Consider the following 25,470-nt stretch of genomic DNA (forward strand, 5'->3'; position numbering starts at 1 on the left):
GGGAAGATCCCAGATGCCGCGGAGCAACTAAGCCCGTGCGCCACAACTACTGAGCCTGCGCTCCTGAGCCCGCGAGCCACAACTCCTGAAGCCCAGTCGCCTAGAGCCTGTGCTCTGCAACAAGAGAAGCCACCGCAACGAGAAACCCATGCACTGCAATGAAGAGTAGCCCCGGCTCACCGCAACTAGAAAAAGCCCACGCACAGCAACAAAGACCCAACGCAGCCAAAAAAAATAAATAAATAAATTTTTTAAAAAGTTATTAAAAAAAAAGTGGTTACTGATTCTCATAGGAAGTCTTGTGATCTGTTCACAATTAACACAAGTACCAGTGTTGCAAAATACTTGGTTCTTTATTTAATCTTTGAATGAACAGTTTCATATACCCTAATTTTGCTTTAGAACTATAAAAACTGCTACATTTTAAAGCATGTTCTATTTATTTGTTTTAGAAATTGTCCAGTTTGTTTATTATTTAATTGTGCCTGTACTCTGGTCTTATAGAGTATCTTCTAGAGGTAAAGTGAAGTATTGGCTGGGCCAAAAAGTGCCTTGGGGTTTTTAAGTAAAAATAAAAGACACATTTTTTCATTTTCACCAGGAACTTTATAGAACAACGTGTTCACCCTTTTGTTCCACTACCTCTGCCATTTTTCAGGCAACTTCATAATTCCATCTTCCCAAAACTTTTTATCTCTTTGAGCAAAGAACTGTTAGAGGTGCCTTTTACAGTCTTCCAGGGAATTGAAATTTTTCCCATTAATAGAATTTTGTAAAGACTGAAATAAATGGAAATCTGAAGGTGCAATGTCTGGTGAATACAGTGGATGAATCAGAACTTTCCAGCCAAGTCGTAACCGTTTTTGCCTGGTTATCAAAGAAACGTGGTCTTGCGTTATCCTGATGGAAGATTATGCGTTTTCTGTTGACTCATCCTGGATGCTTTTCGTCGAGTGCCGCTTTCAGTTGGTTTGATTGGGAGCACTACTTGTAAGAATGAATCGTTTGGCTTTCCGGAAGGAGCTCATAATAGAGGACTCCCTTCCAGTCCCACCATATACACAACATCACCTTATTTGGGTGAAGACCAGCCTTTGGTGTGGTTGGTGGTGGTTCATTTCATCTGCCCCAAGATCTTTTCCGTTCCACATTGTTGTACGGTATCCACTTTTCATCACCCGTCACAATTTGTTTTAAAAACGGAACATTTACATTATGTTTCAGTAGAGAATCACATGTGGAGTTACGGTCAAGAAGGTTTTTTTCCGCTTAACTTACGTGGAACCCAAACATCAAAGCGATGAACATAACCAAGCTGGTGTAAATGATTTTTAACGCTTGATTTGGATATTTTGAGTATGTCGGCTATCTCTTGTGTGGTATAAGAAGATTGTTATCAATTATTGTTTCGATTTGATCGCTGTCAACTTCAACTGGTCTACCCAACCATGGAGCATCGTCCAGCGAGAAATCTCCAGCACAAAACTTTGCAAACCACTCTGACACGTTTAATCAGTCACAGCACCTTCTCCATACACTGCACAAATGTTTTTGTGCAATTCAGTTGCGTTTTTACCTTTCTTGAAATAATAAAGCATAATATGCCAAAAATGTTGCTTTTTTTCTTGCATCTTCAATATTAAAATGGCTACACAAAAACTTACCAATTTTGATGTCTTTTTTTAAATGCACGCTGATATGATAGCTGTCACAATACAATCTAACAAAACTGTTTTGAATGAAGTTGAAGACAACGAAGTGCTACTAGGGCCATCTTATGGAAAAAACCAAATGAACCTTTTGGCCCACCCAATATTTTCCATTAATAATAACTTGAAAATATATCAACTAAAGAGAAGACTTTTAGGAGAATATTTAATTTAGGAGTCAGAGATGTGGGCTCAAATCTTGGATCTGCTGCTTTTCACCTTTGTTATCTTGCCTGTTAACCTCTGAGGAATAATACAGGTTTTGTGTCTGACTTATAGGAGATGTTATTTGCGTGCTTCTATGATTTTGTGGAACAAAAAGTGTTAAAAAGGTATCACGCTTTCTTATTCTTAGATCTTAGTTTCTAGTACAATTACACAGGTTAAGTGCTTAATAATAATTTATTGTGTGTATGGAAAAAAGAAAAGGTACAGCTAGGGTAAGGAGGATCAGGAATGTCCAGGGGAGTGGGAGTTTGTAAGCATCACCAAGAAGGTGAGCCTTGAACTAGGTGAGGAAGTTAGTCATTTGGATTTCTTGGGGGGAAGAGCCTTCCAGGCAAGGGCATTAGCCAGTGCAAAGTTCCTAAGTGTCACAGGCATATTCAAGGAGCAGCAAGGAGGGCAGTATAGCTGTCAGGCTGTGAAGAAGTTGCAGCTTATTAGAAGATTAAGTCGGGAATTCTCCGGTGGTCCAGTGGTTAGGACTTCGCACTTCCACTAAGATCCTGCATGCCACGTGGCTGGGCCACAAAAGAAAAAAATTAAGTCATGTAGCTAAAACACAATTTCCAAAACTGTACTTACTATGTATGTTGTTTGCTGATGTTTTCTTTTTTCTTGTTTTCTATTCTGTGCTTTGTTGTTTTAAAAAATCGGGTGATCTGACCCAATAAGGTAGAACTCCATAACAGGGTTGCTGGCAATATTGATCTCCTCAGCCCTGGCCCAGTTGGCTCTGCTGGGAGTTGCCTTGGCTGTTTATCCCAGTGTTCCCCCAGTTTGCTATTTTCAGAATATTCCCTATGTGTGACAGGATGGGTCACAACCTGCAGTCGTAATAACTTAAACTGTGAAAACAAAAGATTTCCTGACATATTTTTTGATTCCTGAAAGCAGTATACTTTCATGGTACAGAAAAGCATAATGAAGAAAAAAAGTACATACCCCTACCACTGATAACATTTTAATGAATATCCTTCCAGTTCTTTTGTGTTCATATTGAAAGGACTTTTAACAGTAAAATGTACGTTTTGAACAATGTAGGGTTGGGCTCTCACTCTTGTTTGGTCGTGGTGTAGAGTGGTAGACTGCCAGCTACGTGGGAACAGAAGATGATGCCTGTGTGTATACCTGTGCTTGTACTCATAGAACTTGGAAATGGCACTGAGCTTGACCACTTAACTTTAGAAAGTTACTTAACCTTTCTGAGCTTCTTTTTTCTCACCTTTCAAATGAGGATACAGCCCTCTTTTGAAGAATTCTGGGAAGACAAAATGAGACTGTTTATGAACGTGTCCATGGTACGTTGTAGGCACTTAAACTTTTCCGACTTCTGTCACATCATAGGTGTTCAATAAATGTTGTTTAGATGAAGGAATCAGTGAGTGAATGAATGATTGAATACATTTGCTGTTTTGGGTAACTTTCAAATTGTCCACCCTGTGGTATTAAAATTGTGTACACTGAAGTAATGAGCTGGCGTGACTAGCTTCCAGCCCCCTGTGGTCTTCTGATGATAATTGCACTGTCAGTATTATACTAACAAAAACAGCTTAAAAATGTGACCATGAAGTGAATAAATTATCTGTCTAGTTCTGTTTTATAACTGTACTTAGTTTTGTACTTAAACTCAGTATATAATGATGAAAACAGTTGTATTTTGTTGTACAGACCGCTGGTTTTAGAATTAAAAGAGACCTGGTTTTGAACCCTGTTCTGCCACTAGTTTGCACAAGTGACTTAGCCTATTTGAGTCTTAATCCTTTAGCAAATATTTGCATATACTATATGTCACATACTGCATACTTTCATTTTCCTCATTTATAAAATAGGGATAATATAATTCCTACTTCAGCTTCAAGAGTTGATGTGATGATGTAAAAGAGATATGTGTTTGTAAATAGTAAATATATATGTTGTTACATTGAAATATTCTTGTGTGCTTCAAACATATGTTTGTTACTCAGATTTTTTTTTCCCCCCAGAAGCCTAGGTATGTAATATAGTTCATCCCTTTCAGGGAGAGTTGATGCATTATGGAAAGAGTTCTAGGGTCTGAGTTTCCGGGATAACTGACAATAGTAGAAGTAGAGTGACTTTGAAGCTGGAAAGACCTAGTTCATTCTTGGTTCTACCTCTTTGTAGCTGTGTGATATTAAGCAAATTTCTTTATCTTTCTGACCCTTCAATTTCCTATTTTGCAAGTGGGGATAATTATTTTGCAAGGTTGTAAGATTAAGATATAATGTATATTAAGTACTTTGCATCATGTCTGGCATATAGAAGAGATTTTTGTTTTGTAAGGTAATGAATAGAGAAGGAAAGGTTGCCAAGTGGATAGAGTTGTCATTATAAGATGGAAGAAGTACCTTGGAGGAGGATTGCGCTTGTTCTGACAATCTCTCTGTGCTTCTAGTGCCTTTTCGACCTTCTGAAATGAGTAAATGGATGAGGCTTTTAATTTTAAAAGTCTGATTCTAAATATTAGTGGTTTCTTAAAGTGCTTATCAACTTGTCTCTTTCCCCTGGTACGTTATGGCATAGTCTTATCAAAATAGTGACAAATGTAACTGTGATTGATAAAAATAAAAATCTAACTTGATATGCATTTCTGCCTTTAATACAAAAGCAAATAAATTCTTGTAAGTGGTATAAATGAAAGTGGGAAACATGCTTTATGCTTTGCTATTTGAAAGATATCATTTGTTCTACATAGAAAGGCATCATTTCTTTTACTTTGTACATTCAAAAAATACATCCCTGACTGTTGCAGTTGACTAGATATTTGGAAAATGATGATGATTCTTTAGAAATATATAATCTTTCTCTAGTAGAATTTAGTTAGGGAAGAGAAGATGAATTATAGCGTATTTTGGTCACTGAAAAGATGCAAATGTAAAAATCCTATTTGTGTAAGTGTGGAAGATTTCAAATTGCTGGTTATATAGTTTCATATGTTCCTATAAGCTTAACTTACATATATCATAGTTATCCCTTAAATATTGCTTCCAGTGAGGTGTGAGGTTATTTACACATAAGCATGTATGATATCTACTACTTTAATAAGTTTTGGCCATTAATCTAAATCTGCTTATAGATTTGATGAAAACTGAGGATATAACAGATCTTCTTGAATTTAGATACTGTGATGAAGGTATTTGGTAAGAACCTATTGGCATATAAGGTAGTTTATAATGAGAATTTCAGCTTGGATCAAGAAAAGCTCATCGTACGGTTTTCCTTTTCTAATCTCATGAATACATCTACAAACACCTTCCATTGGGAAGATGGGTACTTGGTTAGAAGAGGAGGGTAAATTGTGTTTTCCAGTCCACAACACTGTTATAAGGACCTCCTTCATATACACTGGTTATTGTCTGGAACAAAAGAGTGGTTAAGGTAAATATATAATAAGATGAGCCCTCAAGAAATAGCTTTTAATTCTGAGAAGTATCCAATATTCTGTAGCAAAATAACCAGATTTTCAGTCTTCTTTTTCTCATTTGGCCCATGAGGCAAGAGAAACCATCACTGAAGTAGTTAATTGTACTTAAAGTGTAGTGTTTGATGCCTTAATGTAAGTCTTTCTTAGCTTACATTATTTGGGGAATACTTATATGTACAGTGGTACTAACTTCCGTTGATCACCTTTAGCTGTTATTTCTAATGCAAAATAGATTGTGATATATGAGGAAATTAGCAGAGAGTTTGTCTATATTCCTATATGAGTTGATTTTCCAAGAGTATACTATTTTGGAATATTACTTTGAAGTACTAAGTTAATAAATATCCCTGAATAGTCTAAAGATGGGATAGAAAATATTTTCTTAATGGCTTAAAATGCACTTTTATTCAGGTTGTTTAAATGATTTTTAGTTTAAGGAACGAGGGTGTCTTCTGGGCACATTTTCTTCTAAGAGAAATACAGGACACTTGTATTACTATCAAAGTTTATTATCCCATTGTCAGGACTGGGGTAATTCCTATCAGTAAGTTGTTTTAGGTAATTAAAGTCAGTTTCATTCATACAAGCCAAATATATGTGAATGTGTCCCTTTTTTTTTTTTGCTGGAAATCATTAAAAAATATAAAGAAGCATTTCTCTTTCTGTTTAGCTTCTGAAATGAGGTTTGTTATGCCTAGTTCATAAGTCCAGAGTGACACATCATACAAGGAATCGCTAATTTTACCTGTTGGTGGCAGGCAGAGCCTATGTGATTTTGTTTGATTTGAATCTTGTGAAAGCAAATTTTAAATTTGTAGATTGAAAGTGTTTTAAGTAGAGGAGCTGGTGTCTGCCTTACTGGTGGCTACCAGACATGATTTAACTGTTTAAAAATGATGATTGTGATGTGTTCCCTAGGTCAGAGTAGCCTCCTAATTGTGAACTAGGCTACCCTTTGGTAAGTCTCTCACTTATACCCTTATAAAATTTCACTCTAAGTACCCTGTTTCTTCTTGAAGTAGTGTTTCCCCTGCTTCTTTTATGCTCTGGTGGTTCACTCTGTTTCTCTCTTTCTCCGTTCCTCTTTCTGTCCCCCCTCCCCCTCACTGGCTGGAGAAAGGGAAATGGCCTACATTTAAGTGACAGAAGGACAGTAAGGAGGTAAATGTACTGTCTAAGAGCTTCTTTTCTCCTTTCCCATCACATCTTGTCATCCAGTCATTTTAACTCACAGCCTTACCTATTGCCTCTAAAGACTGGAGTAGCTTGGGAGTCTTTTAGTGTTTTGTTAGTGCCTTGGGCGCAGTTGCTTTCTTGGTGTTTTAGTCCTTGGTGTGAAAAGTAGTCAAATATAGTTTCCAGACTTTCTGCTAGTTGGTAGAAGGCAATTCATCTTCTGTCAGCTGTTTTCTCATTGACTGGGCAAGGCATATAACTAGTGAAATTGAAGTAGATCAATGATTGCATAGTAATTCTTTCTCTAAAATAGTCTTACTCTCCTTTCAGTTCCTCTAGTCACCTAGGTTTATAGCTTTGGCTCATTGACTTTTGCAGCCCTTTAGTTTGTCACCATGACCCATTTGTCTTTCTTTTGAAAATTTCTCCAAATCTCCCCACCTCAGTCCAGGGCCTTGTTTCCCTTCCTTCCTTGTATTACCATTTCAGTCTTAGCTGTATAGTCTTACTTCTCCCCAGTAAAGGGAGGAGCACAGTAATTTCAAGACTTAAAGGTTAGTGCTCCCCCCTTACTGAGAAGTCTCCCATGGCTTCTTACTTTCTGCTACAGCAGATATCAGTTCTTCTATCTGGCTTTCAAGGGTATTATACTTAACCCTGCTAACACCTTGGTTTTTTCCTTAACATTCTGGCCCCAACCTAACCTTCCAGCTTCATCTCCCACTGCTGCACTACATGAACTTCCTTAGCTAGGCTTTCTCTTCACTTACTTCATCTATAGAAACTACTCTGCTCATTTAACTGATACAGCATTCTCTGCCTTTTTTCTGCCCTCTCTCTAAATTTTTCTGTAAGCCTTACAGTACTTGTGTCATACATCTTGGTAGGCTAACTTTTCATGCATGGTCATGAATATCTTGAAGGACAGAATATGCCTTTTATTCCCTGCAGGCCCTACCTGGTTCAGTGCTTCCATCCCCATAGGTTCTCATCGAAGGACTTCGGTGAGCTTGTGGGAGAGCACGTGGATGTGTTCCTGGTGAGCTGTACATGATAGAGTTGTGATGAATGTGTAGAAGGTAAAGGTGAGTAGATGTTCAGCCCAGTAAGGTAAAACTTTCCACTTTAAAGTGTATTGGTTCGTCCTGTGAGTTCTCTATAATAGCTAGTGTTCAGTTGAAGGCTGAATGGTCATTCTGCCAAGGATGCTGTCAAGGAGAGTCCTGCATGAGGTAGGGGGGGAGGGTATTATTCAATCACTATTCATAAAATAGTGCCCCCTTCACTTTGTAATTCTAAATAAGTACTATTTTGACCTAATAAAATAGAGGCCAGAGAGGCTGATGGGAATTGAGGAATTGACAAAGGTAATGGTAAGAAGTTAAAAAATAATACTTACAATTTATAGCTGAGTAATCTTTGTAGTTTATAGACCCGTTTTTCAGAGCTCTCTTTGCATCTCATGATGTTGAAAACAAAATTCAAAATTACAAAATATATTTTTGTGGCCTTCACATTTGGTTATTTCTTTGACTACTGAGAGAGTTCTATTTAGAAGACTATCTAGCCTACATAGATGCTTTATCCGAAAGCTTTATTGTTTTGAATTACTGAAAACAAAATGTTCATCGGAACTGCTGTGTTCATTTTAATTACGATAAATAGGAAAATTATACTCCTTCCTGCAAGGATAGAGAATGTGAACTTCGGTTGATTGAAACTTGCCTTTTTTTCTCTTTTTAAATGAATCCAATGGTGATTCATTCTTTTAATCTGATTGTGAATTGATTTGTCACTTTTTTACTTGCTAGTTTGTCCTAAGGCAGGCCAAGTGTTCTTCTCAAGTCTTTTTGGGGGTGGGAGGTCTCTAGAATTATTGCTGTTTGATGAATTATATGTTTTTTCTATTTAAAAGTGATCCTTTTCACTGTCATAATTTGAGTTCTAGTCCCCAAGCAAAGATTTCAGAAAATGCCTTCTAACAGCAAAGTAAATGTCATTCATGTCCTCTCCCAACTTTAAGTAGTTGGGCTTCTCTTGAGGTCTCAAAGAATTGTAGAATGTCTAAACATGAAAGAATTTTAAAGTTACTTGTTTAATCCCTTTGTTCATTAAACATTGTGGAGTCTCTACCAAGTAAATGAATAAAACAGTATAAAAACTACACTTCATTGGCAAAATAAAATTTTACTAAAAAATAGTAAAGTAAAATAAAATTTTTGCAGAGCAGAAAATTTTAATTTTAATGATGTCCAGCTTATCAATTCATTCTTTCATGGATCATGCCTTTGCTGTTGTATCTAAAAAGTCATCACCAAACCTAAGGTCATCTAGATTTTCTCCTATGTTATCTTCTAGGAGTTTTATAGTTTTGTGTTTTACATTTAGGTTAGTGATCTATTTTGAGTTATTTTTTGTGAAATGTGTGTGGTCTGTGTCTACATTCATTTTTTTGCATGTCCAGTTTGTTACAGCACCATTGTTGAAAAGGCTGTCTTTTCTCCATTGTATTGACTTTGTTCTTTCATCAAAGATCAGTTGGTTCTATTTATCTGGGTCTATCTCTGGGCTGTCTATTCTTTTCCATTGATCTATTTGTGTATTTCCATTCATCTTTTGCCAATACCACACTGTCTTGATTACTGTGGCATTATAGTTAGTCGTGAATCTGTGGTGTCAGTCCTCCAATTTTGTTCTTGTCCTTCAATGTTATGTTGGCTATTCTGGATCTTTTGCCTTTGTGTATAAACTTTAGAATTATTTTCTCAATATCCATAAAATAACTTGCTGGGAATTTGATTGGGTTTGCATTAACTCTGTAGATCAAGTTGGGAAGAATTGACCTCTCGACAATTTTGAGTTTTCCTGTACATGAACATGGAATAACTCTCCATGTATTTGGTTCTTCCTTGATTTTGTTCATCAGAATTTTGAAATTTTCCTCATATAGATCTTGTACATATTTTGTTAGATTTATACTAAGTGTTTCATTATGGGGGGTGCCAATGTGATGCTGTATCTTGAATTTCATATTTATCTTGTTTATTGATTTAGGAAAGCAACTAACTTTTGTATATCAACATTGTATTCTGCAGCCTTGCTATAATCGTTTATTTGTTCCAGCAGTTTTTTTGTCATTTGTTTTGAATTTCTACATAGATTATCATGTCATCTGCAAACAAAGACAGTTTTATTTTTTCCTTCCCAGTCTGCATGTTTTATTTCCCTTTCTTATCTTATCACATTAGGTAGGATATCCAGTATGATCTTGAAAAACAATGGTGTGACGAGACATCCTTGCCTTATAATTGATCTCAGTGGAAATGCTTCAAGTTTTTCACCATTAAGTATGATGTTAGCTGTAAGCTTTTTGTATGTTCACTAACAAGTTGTAGAAGTTCCCCTCTATTCCTAGTTTACTGAGAGTTTTTATCATGAGTAGGTGTTGGATTTTGTCACATGCATTTTCTGCATGTATTGATATGATCATATGACTTTTCTTCTTTAGCTCATTGATGTGATGGATTACATTAAATGATTTTCAAATGTTGAACTGGCCTTGCATACCTGGAGTAAATCCCACTTGGTCATGGTATATAATTGTTTCTGTTCGCTGTTAGATTCGATTTACTGATATCTTTTGGAGGATTTTTGCATCTATGTTCATGAGAGATATTGGTTTGTAGTTTTATTTTCTTGCAATGTTTTTGTCTGGTTTTGGTATTAAGGTAATACTGGCTTCATAGAATGTGTTAGGAAATATTCCCTCTGCTTCTGTCTTCTGAAAGAGATTGTAGAGAATAGGTATTTCTTCCTTAAATGTTTGGTAAAATTCACCAGTGAACCCATCTGTGCCTGGTGCTTTCTGTTTTGGAAGGTTATTAATTATTGATTCAATTTCTTTAATAGGTATAGGTCTATTTAGATAGTCTGTTTCTTCTTGTGTGAGTTTTGGTAGGTTGTGTCATTTGAGGAATTGGTCCATTTCATCTAGGTTATCATATTTGTGGGCATAGAGTTGTTGTTAATATTCCTTGATTATCCTTTTAATGTCCATGAGATCTGTAGTGATGTCCCCTCATTCATTTCTAATGTTTGTAATTCCTAATTATGCCAATGCTTTTTCCTTCTTTCTTTACCTCTATCTCATGGCAGTTAAGAAAAGGGAGACAAAAATGCACAAAGGAGATAGATTCCTAAATTCAGATTTCCTTTTAGCAAACCATGGTCATTTCCTGATTAATATTTTGGTAGACACATAGTACATGGTAGTGATGGAGGTCATGAGATAATGACCCTTAATATATATGAAAGCTTTGCGATCATCTGTGGGGGAGTTTTAGACCAAATGAGGGAAAGACAAACCCATTTGCTTTACAAAGTTAATTAAAACAGTATGTGGCATATGAGGCAGCATTAAAGAGTCTCTCTTCTAATGGTTATTTAATTAGTTTAGATGTCTCAGCAGTATATGCCCTTTCAGGGCTTCCCTGGTGGTACAGTGGTTAAGAATCTGCCTGCCAATGCAGGGGACATGGGTTCAATTCCCTGGTCCAGGATCCCACATGCCATGGAGCAACTAAGCCTGTGTGCTACAACTACTGAGCCTGTACTCTTGAGCCCTCGAGCCAAAACTACTGAGCCTGCGTGCCACAACTACTGAAGCCCGCATGCCTAGAGCCCGTGCTCCACAACAAGAGAAGTCACTGCAATGAGAAGCCCGCACACCGCAACAAAGAGTAGTCCCCCACTCCATGCAACTAGAGGAAGCCCGCGCACAGCAATGAAGACCCAATGCAACCAAAAATAAATAAATAAAAAATTAAAAAAAAAAGTATATGGCCTTTCGAGGACTACTTCTGATTGACGTTTAGAATTGGTTTGGTTAGAAGTAACAGGACAATTATTAAGGAAACATGTTTTTAAAGTAAGCAGTGGATTAATACATTAGGCCTATATAATAATGGAATCATCCTTGGATTTGGTAATAAAAATATTTTTACCCTAGAACATAGTACTGAAGAATAAGAAACTAGAAAGCCCGAGTTCATTCCAGAACTAAATAAATGTAGAAAGTAGGAAACCAGAGGTTTCACTGAAGAACAGTTTTTCGTTGAAGGCTGTTGACTCACCAAAAAAAAGTCAAGTTCACATGTTTAATAGTGAAATAAAAGCATTCTTTGACATATGTAGGAGATATTTCCTTCATATTCATATTCTGCATTGTAGAAGTGCATATGCTACCAGCAGAATCTGGTAAATAAGAGAGTTCAAGAATTTAAATTACATAAGTGAAAACATTGGTATTTATTTCACTATATTATATTATATATTTGCTGTCTTTCCCATCCTACTTCCCCATTTTTCTATGGGTCCTTCCTTTTTCTCCCAAATAAACTGCTTGTACTTTACCACTTGTCTCAGGGATCCACTTCTGACGGGAGCCCAAATGAAGATAGGCTGTCATTTTTCCTATAAAATTCCCTTTATTTTGGCATAGCTTCTTGCATCTTCATGGTGTCATTTTACATGTTCCTCTGTATTCATTGTTTCCTATACACTAGTTCTTGGGCTTGATTAGATTGTGGTCAGGTTCAGTTTTGGGGGGTTAAGGTTACTTAATAAGTGGTGCTTTTTATTTCCTATTGCATCCTATCAAGAAGCATTAGTATATAATTAACACTGCTGAATGCTATGTGAAAGTTGTAATGAAAGTAAATCCTAAGCGTTCTCATCACAGGAAAATATATATTTTTCTTTTATTTTGTTTCTACATGAGATGATGGATGTTTACTAAACTTACTGTGGTAATCATTTCATGAGTGTATACATCCAGTGATTATGCTGTATGCCTGACACTTACACAGTGCTGTATGTCAATCATATCCCAAGAAAACAGGAAGAAAGAAAAAAGAAGCGATAATATGTAGTTGTCCCACTTTCAGTGGTGTTAAGATTGTTCAGTGACAGTGTTGATGCAGTTGTTCCACATTAAGATTAACTCAAGGATTCTTGAAACCTACGCAAAAAGGGAGTATGACATACTGTGTAATTCTCATTGTTCAGTGCCCAGCAGTTATGTTTTGGGAATAGATCATGACTTTGCAGGAATTATGGTGACTCTTAAATTAAAATACTTGAGAGAGAATCTTCTCTTTCTCTTTTTTAATATGAAACTGAAATTGTTAAGTTTGATGATCTTGCCAGGTGTAATATAAATATCTATATAATGTTATTCACACCCCTTTCCCCAGTGCCTAGGACAGTGCCTAGCATGTAATAAATGACTCAGTGAAAGATTTGTGGAATGACCTAACAAAAGAATGCATGTATCAACATGTTTGTAGACTCTCTTAAGGGAACTTTCTTTCATCAGGCACCCTGGGGAAGAATTACAGTGTAGCACAAGGCGGGCAGTCATAATTTTCTCTTGGCATATATGTATGAATGTTTGTTCTGGACTGTTACTCACAAGATCCAGTGCTGGGTACTAATCGGGAGACAGTGATGAATGGAACATTGTCTCACACATACTCCCCCCCCCCGCCCCCCTGTAGCCCTGGGTCCCAGAGGGTGTTCAGAAAAAGAAGAAAACAATTCTCATCTTGAATTTTCTCCCAGTTCCTATGCTTTGTTAGTACTTTCATTGCTAGGTCTGGGTTTTAGTGAGATGGTCGTTTTAACAGAAAAATCCTTTCCACACATTGAGAAGCTCATTCCCAGTTGTGAAGAACTTTTTGTAATAAGAGCGTTCTTTCCTGAAGGTCGGAGAAGTGCACTGTCTATTCCAGGTAAATTAATTCATTCCATTTTTAGAATACAGTGAAGAACAAAACACAGACGACATCAATTTTTAATGGAAATCCATGCATGATTAATAACTAATATGCAAGAAAAAGAATGAATTGCAACAATTTTTTTCTTTTTATTTTCTATAGTTGTTTTTACTGGCAGAATTTGATTTTAGGGGTTATATTATTCATATTTGAATTATTTGTTTTTGCATAGAATTTGCTTTCACAAACATGTCTGTGCCCACCATATTTTGAGTTATTTAATGAAGAAGGTTGTGACTGTTTTAATGTTTCTTTATAAAAGCAGATTGGTTCTGACTTGTCCAAAATGGGTTGCCCTGATATTATAGGAAGGTTGTATCACTGAGCAATTTAAGGGTTAAAGTGGCTTTCCAGTGCTATTCTATACTTAGTCCTATTTTTCCCCTCTCTTTGAACTTCTGGTTCATTATAATGCTTCTGGGAATACTAACAGTGAGATGTGCCTTGATTGATACTCAGCTTCAATACAGTGCCTGTCAGCCTTTCTCTGGGGACCTTTCATATCTCTTAGCTCCTTGCAGCTAACTGCAGACCTCTATGTTTCTGCTGCCTGCCAGCGTAATGCAAAACTGAGAGTGAGAGTAGTGGCCCCAGGGAGGAGAAGCTGCCTGGGTCCCATGGCATTGGGACTTCAGGTGGGAGGCTGATTTGTCAATCTGGATTAGAAATAGAAGGGAGCTGTTGCCTGGTACATTACTTATTTGTTGCTATAGAAGAGACATAGTTTGTAAAGGGCTTTGAGAATCTCCCAGCAGAAAGGCAGGTAAATGATAGATTTAGCAAAAATACACTAAGCTGTTACTGCAGAACTCCTAGCAGACGTAATGGCAGTTGAGAACAGTAATGCTGTAGGGAAGGAAACATCCTCTATTGAAGCTTCTATTTTTTGCCAATAATTTTCGTGTAGAAATATCTATTCAAGCAGAAGGCAGTATACTTTGAAAAATTAACATCAATGTAGATTCTAATGAGATTTTAGATTCCACATTTTTCTAAAATCACAGTATTACGCATCTCAATACAGAATTCTCACGAATGAGTAGTACTGTATTCATATTTGAGGACCAAAAACATTGTACAAGGTTTAAAATGAATTTACATGCTTGTAGAGTCAAGAGTTTTGTTCTCTAAGGCAGTGGTACTTAATATGCATAGGAATCACTTGGGGATCTTATAAAAATGGAGATTCCGTTTCAGTAGGTCTGGGGTGGGGCCTGCATTTCTCACAGACTCCTAGGTGATGCCAGTGCTGCTGGTTCAGGGATCACCATTTGAATGCAAGGTTTTAAGTATTCAGTTTTAAAACAAACTCACCGACTTTCTGTTTTCTAAACTTATTTATACTAAGATATTCTAATAAAACACTTAAAGTAAGGCCTAGCAAATGCTTTTGTGACTGTAAATCTTGCTATCAAATAATATTTAATAACCTCTTCTTCCTGGTACTTTATTAGCTTCTGGTCCTGAAAGTCGGAAATCATTTATTTTCATGACTGAATTAACAACCTTACAATGGAACAATACAAGATGTATTGGATTTTTATCCACTAACGTAGCATGGCTATTTTTAAGTGAGGGTGTTCTATGTGCTGAAGTGTCTGGAAGTCATACCAAGGAATAGCTTGAGGAACTGGAAGAAGGTATTGCTGGGGATTCGTGACGGCTCTTAGACAGCAATATAGAGGGGTTTCTGCAGTGGGTGGGAAGATCACTTCTGAGATTCCCTCTAAATCTGAGTCTATGAATCATCACCTAGTATTGCGCTTTTCATCCTTACATTATTAAAAACAAATTTTAATGCAGACTTTATTCCTATTTGATAACCTTATTTTCCTCAAACATGTTAAAAATATTTATTTTTATTTATATTTATATGGGAGGACTATTTATATTTATTTTTATTTATATGGGAGGACTATTCCCATTTCTGAACCCCTTTCCCCTATTTCTTACTTCTAACACCCTCCCTCTAAATTCTTAGTGTATTACCATAATCCACCCATTCATTCACTTAGTACATCTTTGAGTGCTCATTGTGTACTGGTAGGGTACTGTAGTAGGTGATATGCGGGGTACAAAATTGAATAAGGAACAGTCTCTACTTTCAAGGTACTCAGAGTCTCCTAGAGGAGGTAAGATGGCACAAATAATCTGTGTGAAAAATAATATGTTAACACCCTAAGAAAGTGCTCTGGAGGTTCAGAGGAGAGAGAAATTAATCACTCTTGTCTGGGACCATCAGGAAAGGCTTCATAGAAAAGATAGCATTTGAATTGGGTCTTGAAAACTAGATAAGCTTTCCTAGCTGTTTCAAGCAGAGGAAACTACATGAGCCAAGTATGGAGGCACGAGACTAAGATGATACATTTTAGGAATTGCAAGTACTAAGACCCCTTGCATTCTTGGATTTGTAACTTAGAGGATTTGGACCATTTGTGAGTGACCCTTGAAGGGTCATGTAGTAATTTTTCTGAGTTACTGATTTTATTCCCTTCCTAAGAGCCTAATGTTTCAAGTCAATGACTGAGGCTAGTGATTGGTTTAACTTAGCATTCATATCTTGGTCCATCTTTATTTTTCTCTATTCATTCTCATCCCATTCTCATTTTACCGCATGTTATATGGGAGGACACTATATGCTTATTAATAAGTTAGAATTTGTGAAGAGATTGTTATGGTTCCTCTCAGTTGCCAAGAGTCTACTGAAAATAGGGTGACCATATATATAATTTACTGCCCAAACTGGGACCCTTTTGAAAGAGAGTGGTGCTATTAGTAATATTCCAGGGCAGCAGGCATATCCTGGGTTTGTCTCAAGCAAGCTAGAGTATATGGCCAACTAGAAAGTATGGTTACTCTAACTATAGTTCTTGTTAGTTGGAGTATAGACTATGGATGGGGAGCAGTACCATGTGATTTAGGAAGGCAAGTGCGGGCTAGTTTGTGAGTGGTCCTAAATGCAGGCTAAGGAGCTAGGCTTTTATACTGTAGACAGTGAAAAACACTTGGAGTTTTTTTAGGGGCAGAGGAATCGATATATGCAAAGCAGCGTTGGAAAAGACTAGTCTGGACTCTGTGGGCAGGTTGGATTGAAGGGAGATATCGATTCAGAGAGTGTCATAGTACTCCCCTTTAAGGGTATATTCAAATGGTAACTACTCGAATGGTCTTAATGTACTAGGAAAATGTATTTATTTATTTTAAAAATTATGCTGAGAGCTTTAACAACTCGCTTCCAATATGTGTTATTATTGATTTTAGTTCGTACTTCTAAAGATCCTGTTAGGTTGGTGTTTTGTTCAACTGATGTTTTTTTCAAAAGAGGAATAGCACTGGGACTTAGCAGTGAATGCCAGAGCATTTGGTATGTGTTCGTATTATAGCATGTTTATGTGTTAATATTGTAACAATTAAAGTTCGACCTAACATTGAGAGAGAGTGCATAGTAAAAAATCTTCCCAAGATTTATTTCTAAAATACTTTTTTTTAAAATCATGTAACCGACTTTTCATTGTATCTTGTTTCAAACTGATGTCTAATTTAGAGAGAATTTTGATTTTGCAGTAACTCCCACTTCCCTAACCTACATTTTTCCTTTTTCTATCCTCATGGAGTAGGTGGGCTTTTGGGAAAGAAAAGGCATTTTCTACCAGGAAAACCAGATAAAGCATCATGGAAGAGGGGATCAATCCTTGAAGGACTGATTATGCAGTAGTGGAGAAGAGGACATTCCACATAGAGGAGACCATGTATGCAAAGAGAAGGAAGCAGAAAAATTGTGGGGCATATTTTGGGAAAAGCAACTGGCTACTGGGTGGCTTAAAAAATGCTGTGGAAATACAGCTAGTGCACTGGCATCACCAGCCAGTTAGGTGGTCATGAAGGATACAGGGAAATTAAAGGAAAGGAAAGCTTTTTTAGTTCCGAAAGATATCTCAATGTTTAAAAACCATCTAATGGAAGAAAATATACTTACTTGCTAAAGAAGCTCCTATTTATTTATTAAATTAAAAAAAAATTTATACAATTTTAAAGGTTACTTTCCATTTACAGTTACTACAAAATACTGGGTATATTCCCTGTGTCGTACAGTACATACTTGAGCCTATCTTACACCCAATAGCTTGTACCTCCCACTCCCCGACCCCTATATTGCCCTGCCTACCCCCCAGCCCCACCACTGGTAACCACTAGTTTGTTCTCTATATCTGCTGAGTCTGAAGAAGCTCCTATTTAAAGCTAGCCTTTCACTTTATTTATTTATTTTTTAATGAATTTGGGTGCAGTGTTTACCATTTACTATGTGCCTTTTATATAAGATCATATGTAGACATATCTCAGACTGAAATGTTTAATATTTTGTACAGTAAATGCATGTGGAAGGAATTATCTAATGAATTATAGAAGATTATTGGAGATGCTTCTCGGTTTTCTTGGCAAAAAAATGAGCTAATGAACTGAAGCGAGTGACCAGTTTGTAAAATACTTCATAAGTTTATGTCTGTATATTTACATATGTTGTAATATTCCGTCATTAAAGGCTAAATTCTCCATGACTGTTAGGATCTACGGAAAATTTCTGTGTAGGTTTTTGTTGTTTCTTTAAAAAAAAAAATTAAAAGTTTACTTCAAGTTTAAATTTAAAAATTAAATGATTTCCCTCCTCCCTTCCTGGTTTAGAGCTACTTGTCTTTATTTTACTTAAGCACTATAGCATTTGACACATAAAGGTGTTTCCCCAGGAGAATATTGTTTCTGCCCGGGGCTGACATGAAAAGAAACGATTTGTCAGACTAGTGGAGCTTGCTAACAATTCAAATAAACAACCTGTCTTTCCCTTCATACTGCATATTAATAGAAATGTTAATGATAAACTGCCTCTTTTACACCCTACAGGGAGGAGAGATTATTGGGTCAGAGACAGTTTTCTTGCTTTGGGCCCTCTTAAACACAGCTGTTAACAGAATCCTTCTTACCAGTTGCATGCTTATTAGCACAATGTTTCTTACATAATGGTTATGTTTAATACAGCCAAATTGATTGTGCCTCATTTTTGTCATTATCTAATATGTAAAAAGCAATTAAATTTAGAATATACTTCTCTGGAAACATGTATTTTGATAGGCAGTAAGTAACTCTTCAAAAATGGGCTTCCTTGGATTATACAACTGAAGGCCACGATCATATCTGTATTTATCACTTTTTCCCCCCTCCTTACCACCACCACCACTACTCCTTGAGATAGAGTATGCATGCTATGCCTTATGCATTTGTGCCCTCAGTACCTAGCAGACACTGTAAATGACTGTCAAGTTATTTAATGACTTGAGATTGATAATGACGTTGCTTTATTTTTACGTGGTCTTCTTGAATTTTACTTCAGCATATGATCCACTCTAAAATCTTCCTTTATCAATATAATTGTTAGAAACAAGACAACAGGCCCCAAATGGAGTTGCTTATGCTAAGCCCCACATCACCAAACTGAGGCTTAACTTACAGTTTAGGCTCTTCCAGAAATGGAATCTAAAGCAGTCAGTCAGGAGTCTCCTGATCAGCACGTGTTAGGTAATCTGCCAGATAGACCCCTGCCATCCTCTAAAGGAAATTAACTTTGCAATAACCAATCCAATTTTTTTGCCTAGTATAACGTCCTTGTTCCTGCTCCCCTCTGCCTATAAAAGTCTGATATTTTGTACAGCTCCTTGGAGCTCCTTTCTATCTGCTAGATTGGATGCTGTGTGCTTCAAATCGATTTCTGCTCATATAAACCCTTAAACATTTTAATACGCTTCAGTTTATCTTCTGAAAGTTTATATAGTTGTCTAGAGCTGGTCATACACTGATGTGGGAAGGATCTGTTAATTGAGGTATGGGTAGTAAGTAATGACTAGTGACGGAAGTCTGATCTTTCCAGTTGATTTTTGAGGTATTGAAAATAATGAAATTAGTTATAGAAGTAAAATATTCAGGGATTTTAAGTTATCTAGCTTACTTTTAGGAGAGTATAATTTACTGGTTGCTAACAGAAATAATGTCAGCTATTGGCTACACTATTATGGTAACTTGAAAATAAGACTGGTATCATTCTTAGGTTTTTTCTAAGAAAAGAATGAATTTATAGAAATATTTCAAATAATTAGCTGGGCTTATTTACCTACCAGCATCAACATGTCTCTTTATACTATTCAGAAATTGAATTGTTGGTGAATTATAAAATTTTGAGTTGTAACTGTTGTGAGTACCAAAAGTGTCCATGAAATGAGTGGGCAGAGGAGTGTCTTCAGTACCTTGATCAGGGCCTAATGTTAATTGTCACTTGATAAAGAGCAGTGGTTCAGCAAATGGATTTCCATATATAAACGGGATTGAACAAAAAACTGTCCAGGCATCAAATGGGTGCAACCTAGATGTCCATCAACAGAGGAATGAATAAAGAAGATGTGGTACATACATACAATGGAATATTACTCAGCCATAAAAAGAACAAAATAATGCCATTTGCGGCAACATGGATGGACCTAGAGATTGTCATACTGAGTGAAGTAAGTCAGACAGAGAAAGACAAATATCATGTGATATTGCTTATATGTGGAACAAAAAAAATGGTACAAATGAACTTATTTACAAAACAGAAATAGAGTCACAGATGTAGAAAACAAACTTATGGTTACCGGGTAGTGGGGGATAAATTGGGAGATTGGGATTGACATATACACACTACTATATACAAAATAGAAACCTAGGGAATTTCCTGGTGGTTCAGTGGTTAGGATGCCGCACTTCCACTGCAGGGGGCATGGGTTCTATCCCTGGTGGGGGAACTAAGATCCTGCGTGCTACAGCCAAAAAAAAAGAGGGAGAGAAGAAAAAATAGATAACTAATAAGGACCTACTGCATAACTCTAGTCAGTACTCTGAAATGACCTATATGGAAAAAGAATCTAAAAAAGAGTGAATATATGTATATGTATAACTGATTCACTTTGCTGTACACCTGAAACTAACACAACATTGTAAATCAACTATAGTCCAATAAGAATTTAAAAAAACAAATAGCAACATCAACATGGGTAATCCTGTTTATGCTTTTGGGCCAAATGTAAGTTTCGAATCTTTCCTTATAGCTTGCTGCCAAAGCAGATGTGTGTCTCTTTTTGAAATTAAATACTTAGTTTCTACCTTTATCCTCTATGCTGATTTTGTATGTATTCATTCCTTGCTTGATTTTATTTTTCATGGCCTTGTTCACCAGTCCCACCAAATACGATGCTGAAACATCTCTTTTTCACTCATTGTATTAGATATTATCAAACTACTTACTGTATTAGAGACAATACACGATTTATTTGATTTTGTTTTTGTAACTTAATGCCTGTTTCTCCATTAGACAATAAACTTTCTGAGTGCAGAAAAAACAAAAACCCACAAAAAAACACATAATGTATTAAAGATGGAACCTAAAAATAAAATACACTAAATATTACTTTTTAAAATAAGTAAGCAGTTGTTAGTTTAGTTTAAAATCGTGCCTTTTCTTTGTTTTGCAGATGGCAAGCTGAGATTTTCTTTGAACACTAAGAAAAACTAAGATTTTGATAAACTTGAACTTAGTGTTTTAGACACGTTAAAGTGGATGCACTTTACTGCTCTTAACTCTCTTTTTAATAACCTCTCACCTAACACATCGTAACCACCTGTAAGTGAAGGCCAGGCAAGAAGGGCTTTTGGATAACAATTTGAAAAGTCTTTCTTGAACTGTTCTTTTTATTATTTTGTTCTGTCTTAGAGACATAGTGGGATAGAATCAGCAAACTTAGCTTTGGTTTTATATTCTTTCAAAACAGTTAATTATCTGGCAAAATTTTTCTTGTGGCACCAGAGGTAAAGTTGTTGAGAATATTAATTTAAAACAGTGAGTACATTTTTAATTTTGAAAATTGTTTGGAAACAATCTCTTTTATGTATTTAGAAGTATAGGAAATCTATTGAACCAGTTTCTAGGCTTGAGAAATTATACTTCTACTTCACTGATCTTGTGAAGGGTTAGAATAGATAATAAAGATTAAAACCAACTGATGGATAATTTTTTAAATAGTGGAACCAACTTAATTCATAAATTTTCTTTTTCTTTTTAGACTTTCAGCATTATTTGCCTTTTGTGGAAACATTTATTAATTTCACATTTTTTAAATTTCTAGGTAACTTGGGTTCTTACCCCTGTAACAACTGAAATAACAAGTCTTGATACAGAGAATATAGATGACATTTTAAGTAAGTACCTTGATATTTTTAAAGTATACTTTCTTCTCTCTAAAGAGTTAGTTTATATACAAAAACAAAATAAAATCTCATTTATCTAGAACAATTGAGGAGCCAGCATTCTGATTAATTCCATGGTATAGGGAATTAACTAAGCACTTTTGGTTTTAGTTTTTAGTAAAGTTTCTTAAAATGCGTAAGTCTACTTTCCTGTGTTACAAGTAAACTTTTAGTCTTGTTTTGTTTCTTTGCCTTGTCATGAATACCGCTCTTAACAGTTGCCTTGTCATGAATACCGCTCTTAACAATTCAGAGTATTTTGTTGCTTAGAGGCCAGCAGTTTCCACTGTGCAGTATTACATGTCAATGACCTTAGGACCCAGCCTACAATTTTTTTTTTTGTCTTTTTTTAGCTTTTAACTAAATCACCTACTCTGATCTCTTTTGTCATTAGTCCAATTAAGTTCAATAATTGTTTTGCTTGTTTGCTGACAATGTGATTGTAGATACAGTTAACTTGGGGGAAAACGTTTCTTGTTTTTAAAAGTAGTAGAGGGAAGGTGAAGATGTGGGTGATAGAAAAATCACAACTTAGGAGTTTTAAGAAAATGTAGTGTGGATAAATAATGTCTTTTTTTTTTTTTTTTAAGCATTCCATTTCACCCACTGGTTTGAGCAAAACTAAAAATAGTAAGAGTTAAAAGGAGTTATTCATTGACCATCATATATTGTTTCGTGTTCTTGGAACTGGTTTTAAATGCTAGAAAGTCTGTTCCCATATTATGGTATCTCTTTAGAGAAAGGGTGCTATAAACTTTAGCCTGTATCAGTGTCACCTGGAGGACTTATTGTCAGTATTGCTAGGCCTGCCCCCAGTTTCTGATAGAAATTGCTAGACCCCACCTAAGAATTTGCATTTCTACAAGTTCCAGCATGATGCAGGTGCTTCTGGTCCCAGGGATCACAGTTTGTGAACCACACTGCTTTAGAGTAAGTAGCAAGTAAAGAAAAAGTGTTTTGAAGGTAAACAAAGGAAAAAGAGAATTGAAACTTGCAAATCATCTTCACTCCTTTTATCTTTCAAATTCTAGAGTATCTTTATGGGTATGGTTTCTGTGTGTGTGTGTCTGTGTGTGTGTGTGTGAGAGTACTGAGTACTTGAGTTTATTTAAGTTTCTCTTTGTTAGGTTTAGGCAAAAGGAACAGATATATCTTTCTCATGTCTTCACATCCGGATATGCAAATAATACTGTTATATTTTACAACAGAGAATAACTGTTAAATGGGTAGGAACCAGAAAAGGTACATCTTATGCAACACTGTTATTTGTAGATTACTTGTTGCAACTAGGTGGCATCTGAATTTTAGAAATAGATTAGTTATACAAGTCTGTTCTCTGAAATAGGATTTTATTTGCAAAGCTCGGTTATTCATGAATATGGAAGGTCAAAAAATGGATTATTAAAATCCTAATCACTCCACTTCACTTTTTATGAGAGTAAGCTATTTAGAAGCTTACTTGCTTGATCTGGGTTTGATTCTCTGTTTATTTTATATTCATTCAGTGGAGGTATTAAGATGGAGGACGATATAGAAAAAAGGAATAGGGACTCCCACAAATTATATAAGCTGTCCATGACTCTCTGTATGGGTTTCTGAGTGAGAGATAAGTTACTGTGTATTTTTAGTGAGCCTTTAAGAATGGAAAAAGACCATGATGAAAACCATATCTTTAATTATGTCATAATTATGTAGGCATGAGTAACTTAGGTTATTTGGTTTTGTTTTTCAATTTCAGACAATGCTGATGTTGCTTTAGTAAATTTTTATGCTGATTGGTAAGTAATATCTTATTTTTTTGGCGGGGGGGAGTGCATCATTAAGTTTTTTTTAAACTTTCTAGAGGTGATTTTTCTTTGCTAGAAAGGAGTAAGTGGGGAAGCCTCTTTTTTTTGTGAGACAATATTCCATATATAAAAATAAATTAAGGTTCATTCAAAGATGAAGCAGCTCAATTTGGTGAGCATTTGTTTTGAGAGAAAATATACCTGATTCCATTATCCCACATTTTAAAATAAAAGCAGGTAACATAAAAACTCAGATCTCTCTGTCTCTCCCTCTTTCTCTCTCTCTCTCTCTCTCTCTCTCTCACATACACACACACGCGCACACACACACACACACACACACACACACACACACACACACACACACAATTACGTATTGCAATTCTCTATTTTTCCTGACTGAGGAGTAAGGCAGTGTTTGGAGGTGAGGATGTGGGTGTGGCAAGTTTAGAAGGAAAAATAATGTTGACATTTTATAACATATACCATCTACTACTACTTACTACTTCTAGGAAGCCTTTACTCCTTTCCCTGTCTGAATTGGATTCTGTCTTATGTGTTCATATAGTTCCCTATGTACCACATTCTTTTCTTGCTACATTGTTTTTTTTTTTAACATCTTTATTGGAGTATAATTGCTTTACAATGTTGTGTTAGTTTCTGCTTTATAACAAAATGAATCAGCTATACATATACATATATCCCCATATCTCCTCCCTCTTGCGTCTCCCTCCCACCCTCCCTATCCCACCCCTCTAGGTGGTCACAAAGCACCGAGCTGATGGAGCTGATCTCCCTGTGCTATGCGGCTGCTTCCCACTAGCTATCTATTTTACATTTGGTAGTGTATATATGTCCATGCTACTCTCTCACTTTGTCACAGCTTACCCCTCCCCATCCCCGTGTCCTCAAGTCCATTCTGTACGTCTGGGTCTTTATTCCTGTCCTTACCCCTAGGTTCATTAGAACCATTTTTTTTGTTTGTTTGTTTTGTCTTGTCTTTCATTTTTGTGCTCTAGCAAACAGAGTTTGAGAGCAGAGATGTCTTACTTAGTATTCCCAGCATCTACAAGGGCATAGTATGTAGCAGATGTTAAAGAATGTGGCATGGGGATCGGAAGAAGGGAGCTTCAGCTGGAGAGAAGTTTGAAACACTCACATGATCCTTATTCCTAGACAATCTGTATCTTATATGACCCTTTTTGGCTTACTACCTAGTAGATGCCACTACCCTACTTCAGGCCACAGTCCTGCAATTTACCTAGATTCCTGTGACAGTCTCCTAGTTTATTTCCTGTGCTTCTAGTCCTATGTGTCTCCATTCTGTTCACTACAAAGTAAGCCGAAGTATGTTTCCTAAAGTGCAAATTGGACTAGTTTACACCTCATCTTAAAACCCTTAAATGTTTTCTATTACCTTTGCCTAGGAGGCCCCTGATGACCTGGTCCCTTCCTTCCTCTGTAGCTATGTCTCTTGCCTCTCTCCACTCCCACATTCTGTTCTGTTTTACTGAATGTCTTTCAGTTTATGTAATATTCTGTATTCTTTCATCTTTGGACCTTTAGTCATGGTATTTTCTCTGTCTGAATGGATCTCTCTTCTCTTACCCACTTGTTTACTTCCTTAAGTCTGAATCATCTTTCAAGTCTTAGATTAGATGCCACTTTCTCCAGGTCACCTTCCTACATCAGTACCCCTACCCCTACTCTTAAGTCAGGTTAGGAACCCTTTTTATATCGTCTCATAACACCACATACTTACCCAGTCATAACACTTGTATGCTGTGGTTTAGTTGGTACTTCCTTACTATATTAGTAGCTTTGTGAAAAGTTACCATATCTATCTTTTTTCAACATGAATCCCCAAGCACTTTGCATAATACTTGGCAGATAAGTATTAACATAATAAATAAATATTTATTTTATTTATTATATCATTTATTTATATTATTATTATATTATTTATTTATTAT

General features: G+C 36.1%; 1 protein-coding gene across 1 annotated transcript in view; it reads left to right on the forward strand.

Annotated features, from left to right (window-relative positions):
- ERP44 (endoplasmic reticulum protein 44) overlaps positions 1-25,470 on the forward strand; it is a 90,405-nt gene that overhangs the window by 10,847 nt on the left and 54,088 nt on the right. The window contains exons 2-3 of the mRNA XM_082657483.1: positions 21,590-21,662; positions 23,449-23,488. Coding sequence (XP_082513609.1) covers positions 21,590-21,662; positions 23,449-23,488 — 113 coding nt within the window. The remainder of the gene's footprint in view (positions 1-21,589; positions 21,663-23,448; positions 23,489-25,470) is intronic.

Source organism: Grampus griseus, assembly GCF_964374135.1.
Source record: "Grampus griseus genome assembly, chromosome: 6".
In the NCBI taxonomy this organism is placed as follows: Eukaryota; Metazoa; Chordata; class Mammalia; order Artiodactyla; family Delphinidae; genus Grampus; species Grampus griseus.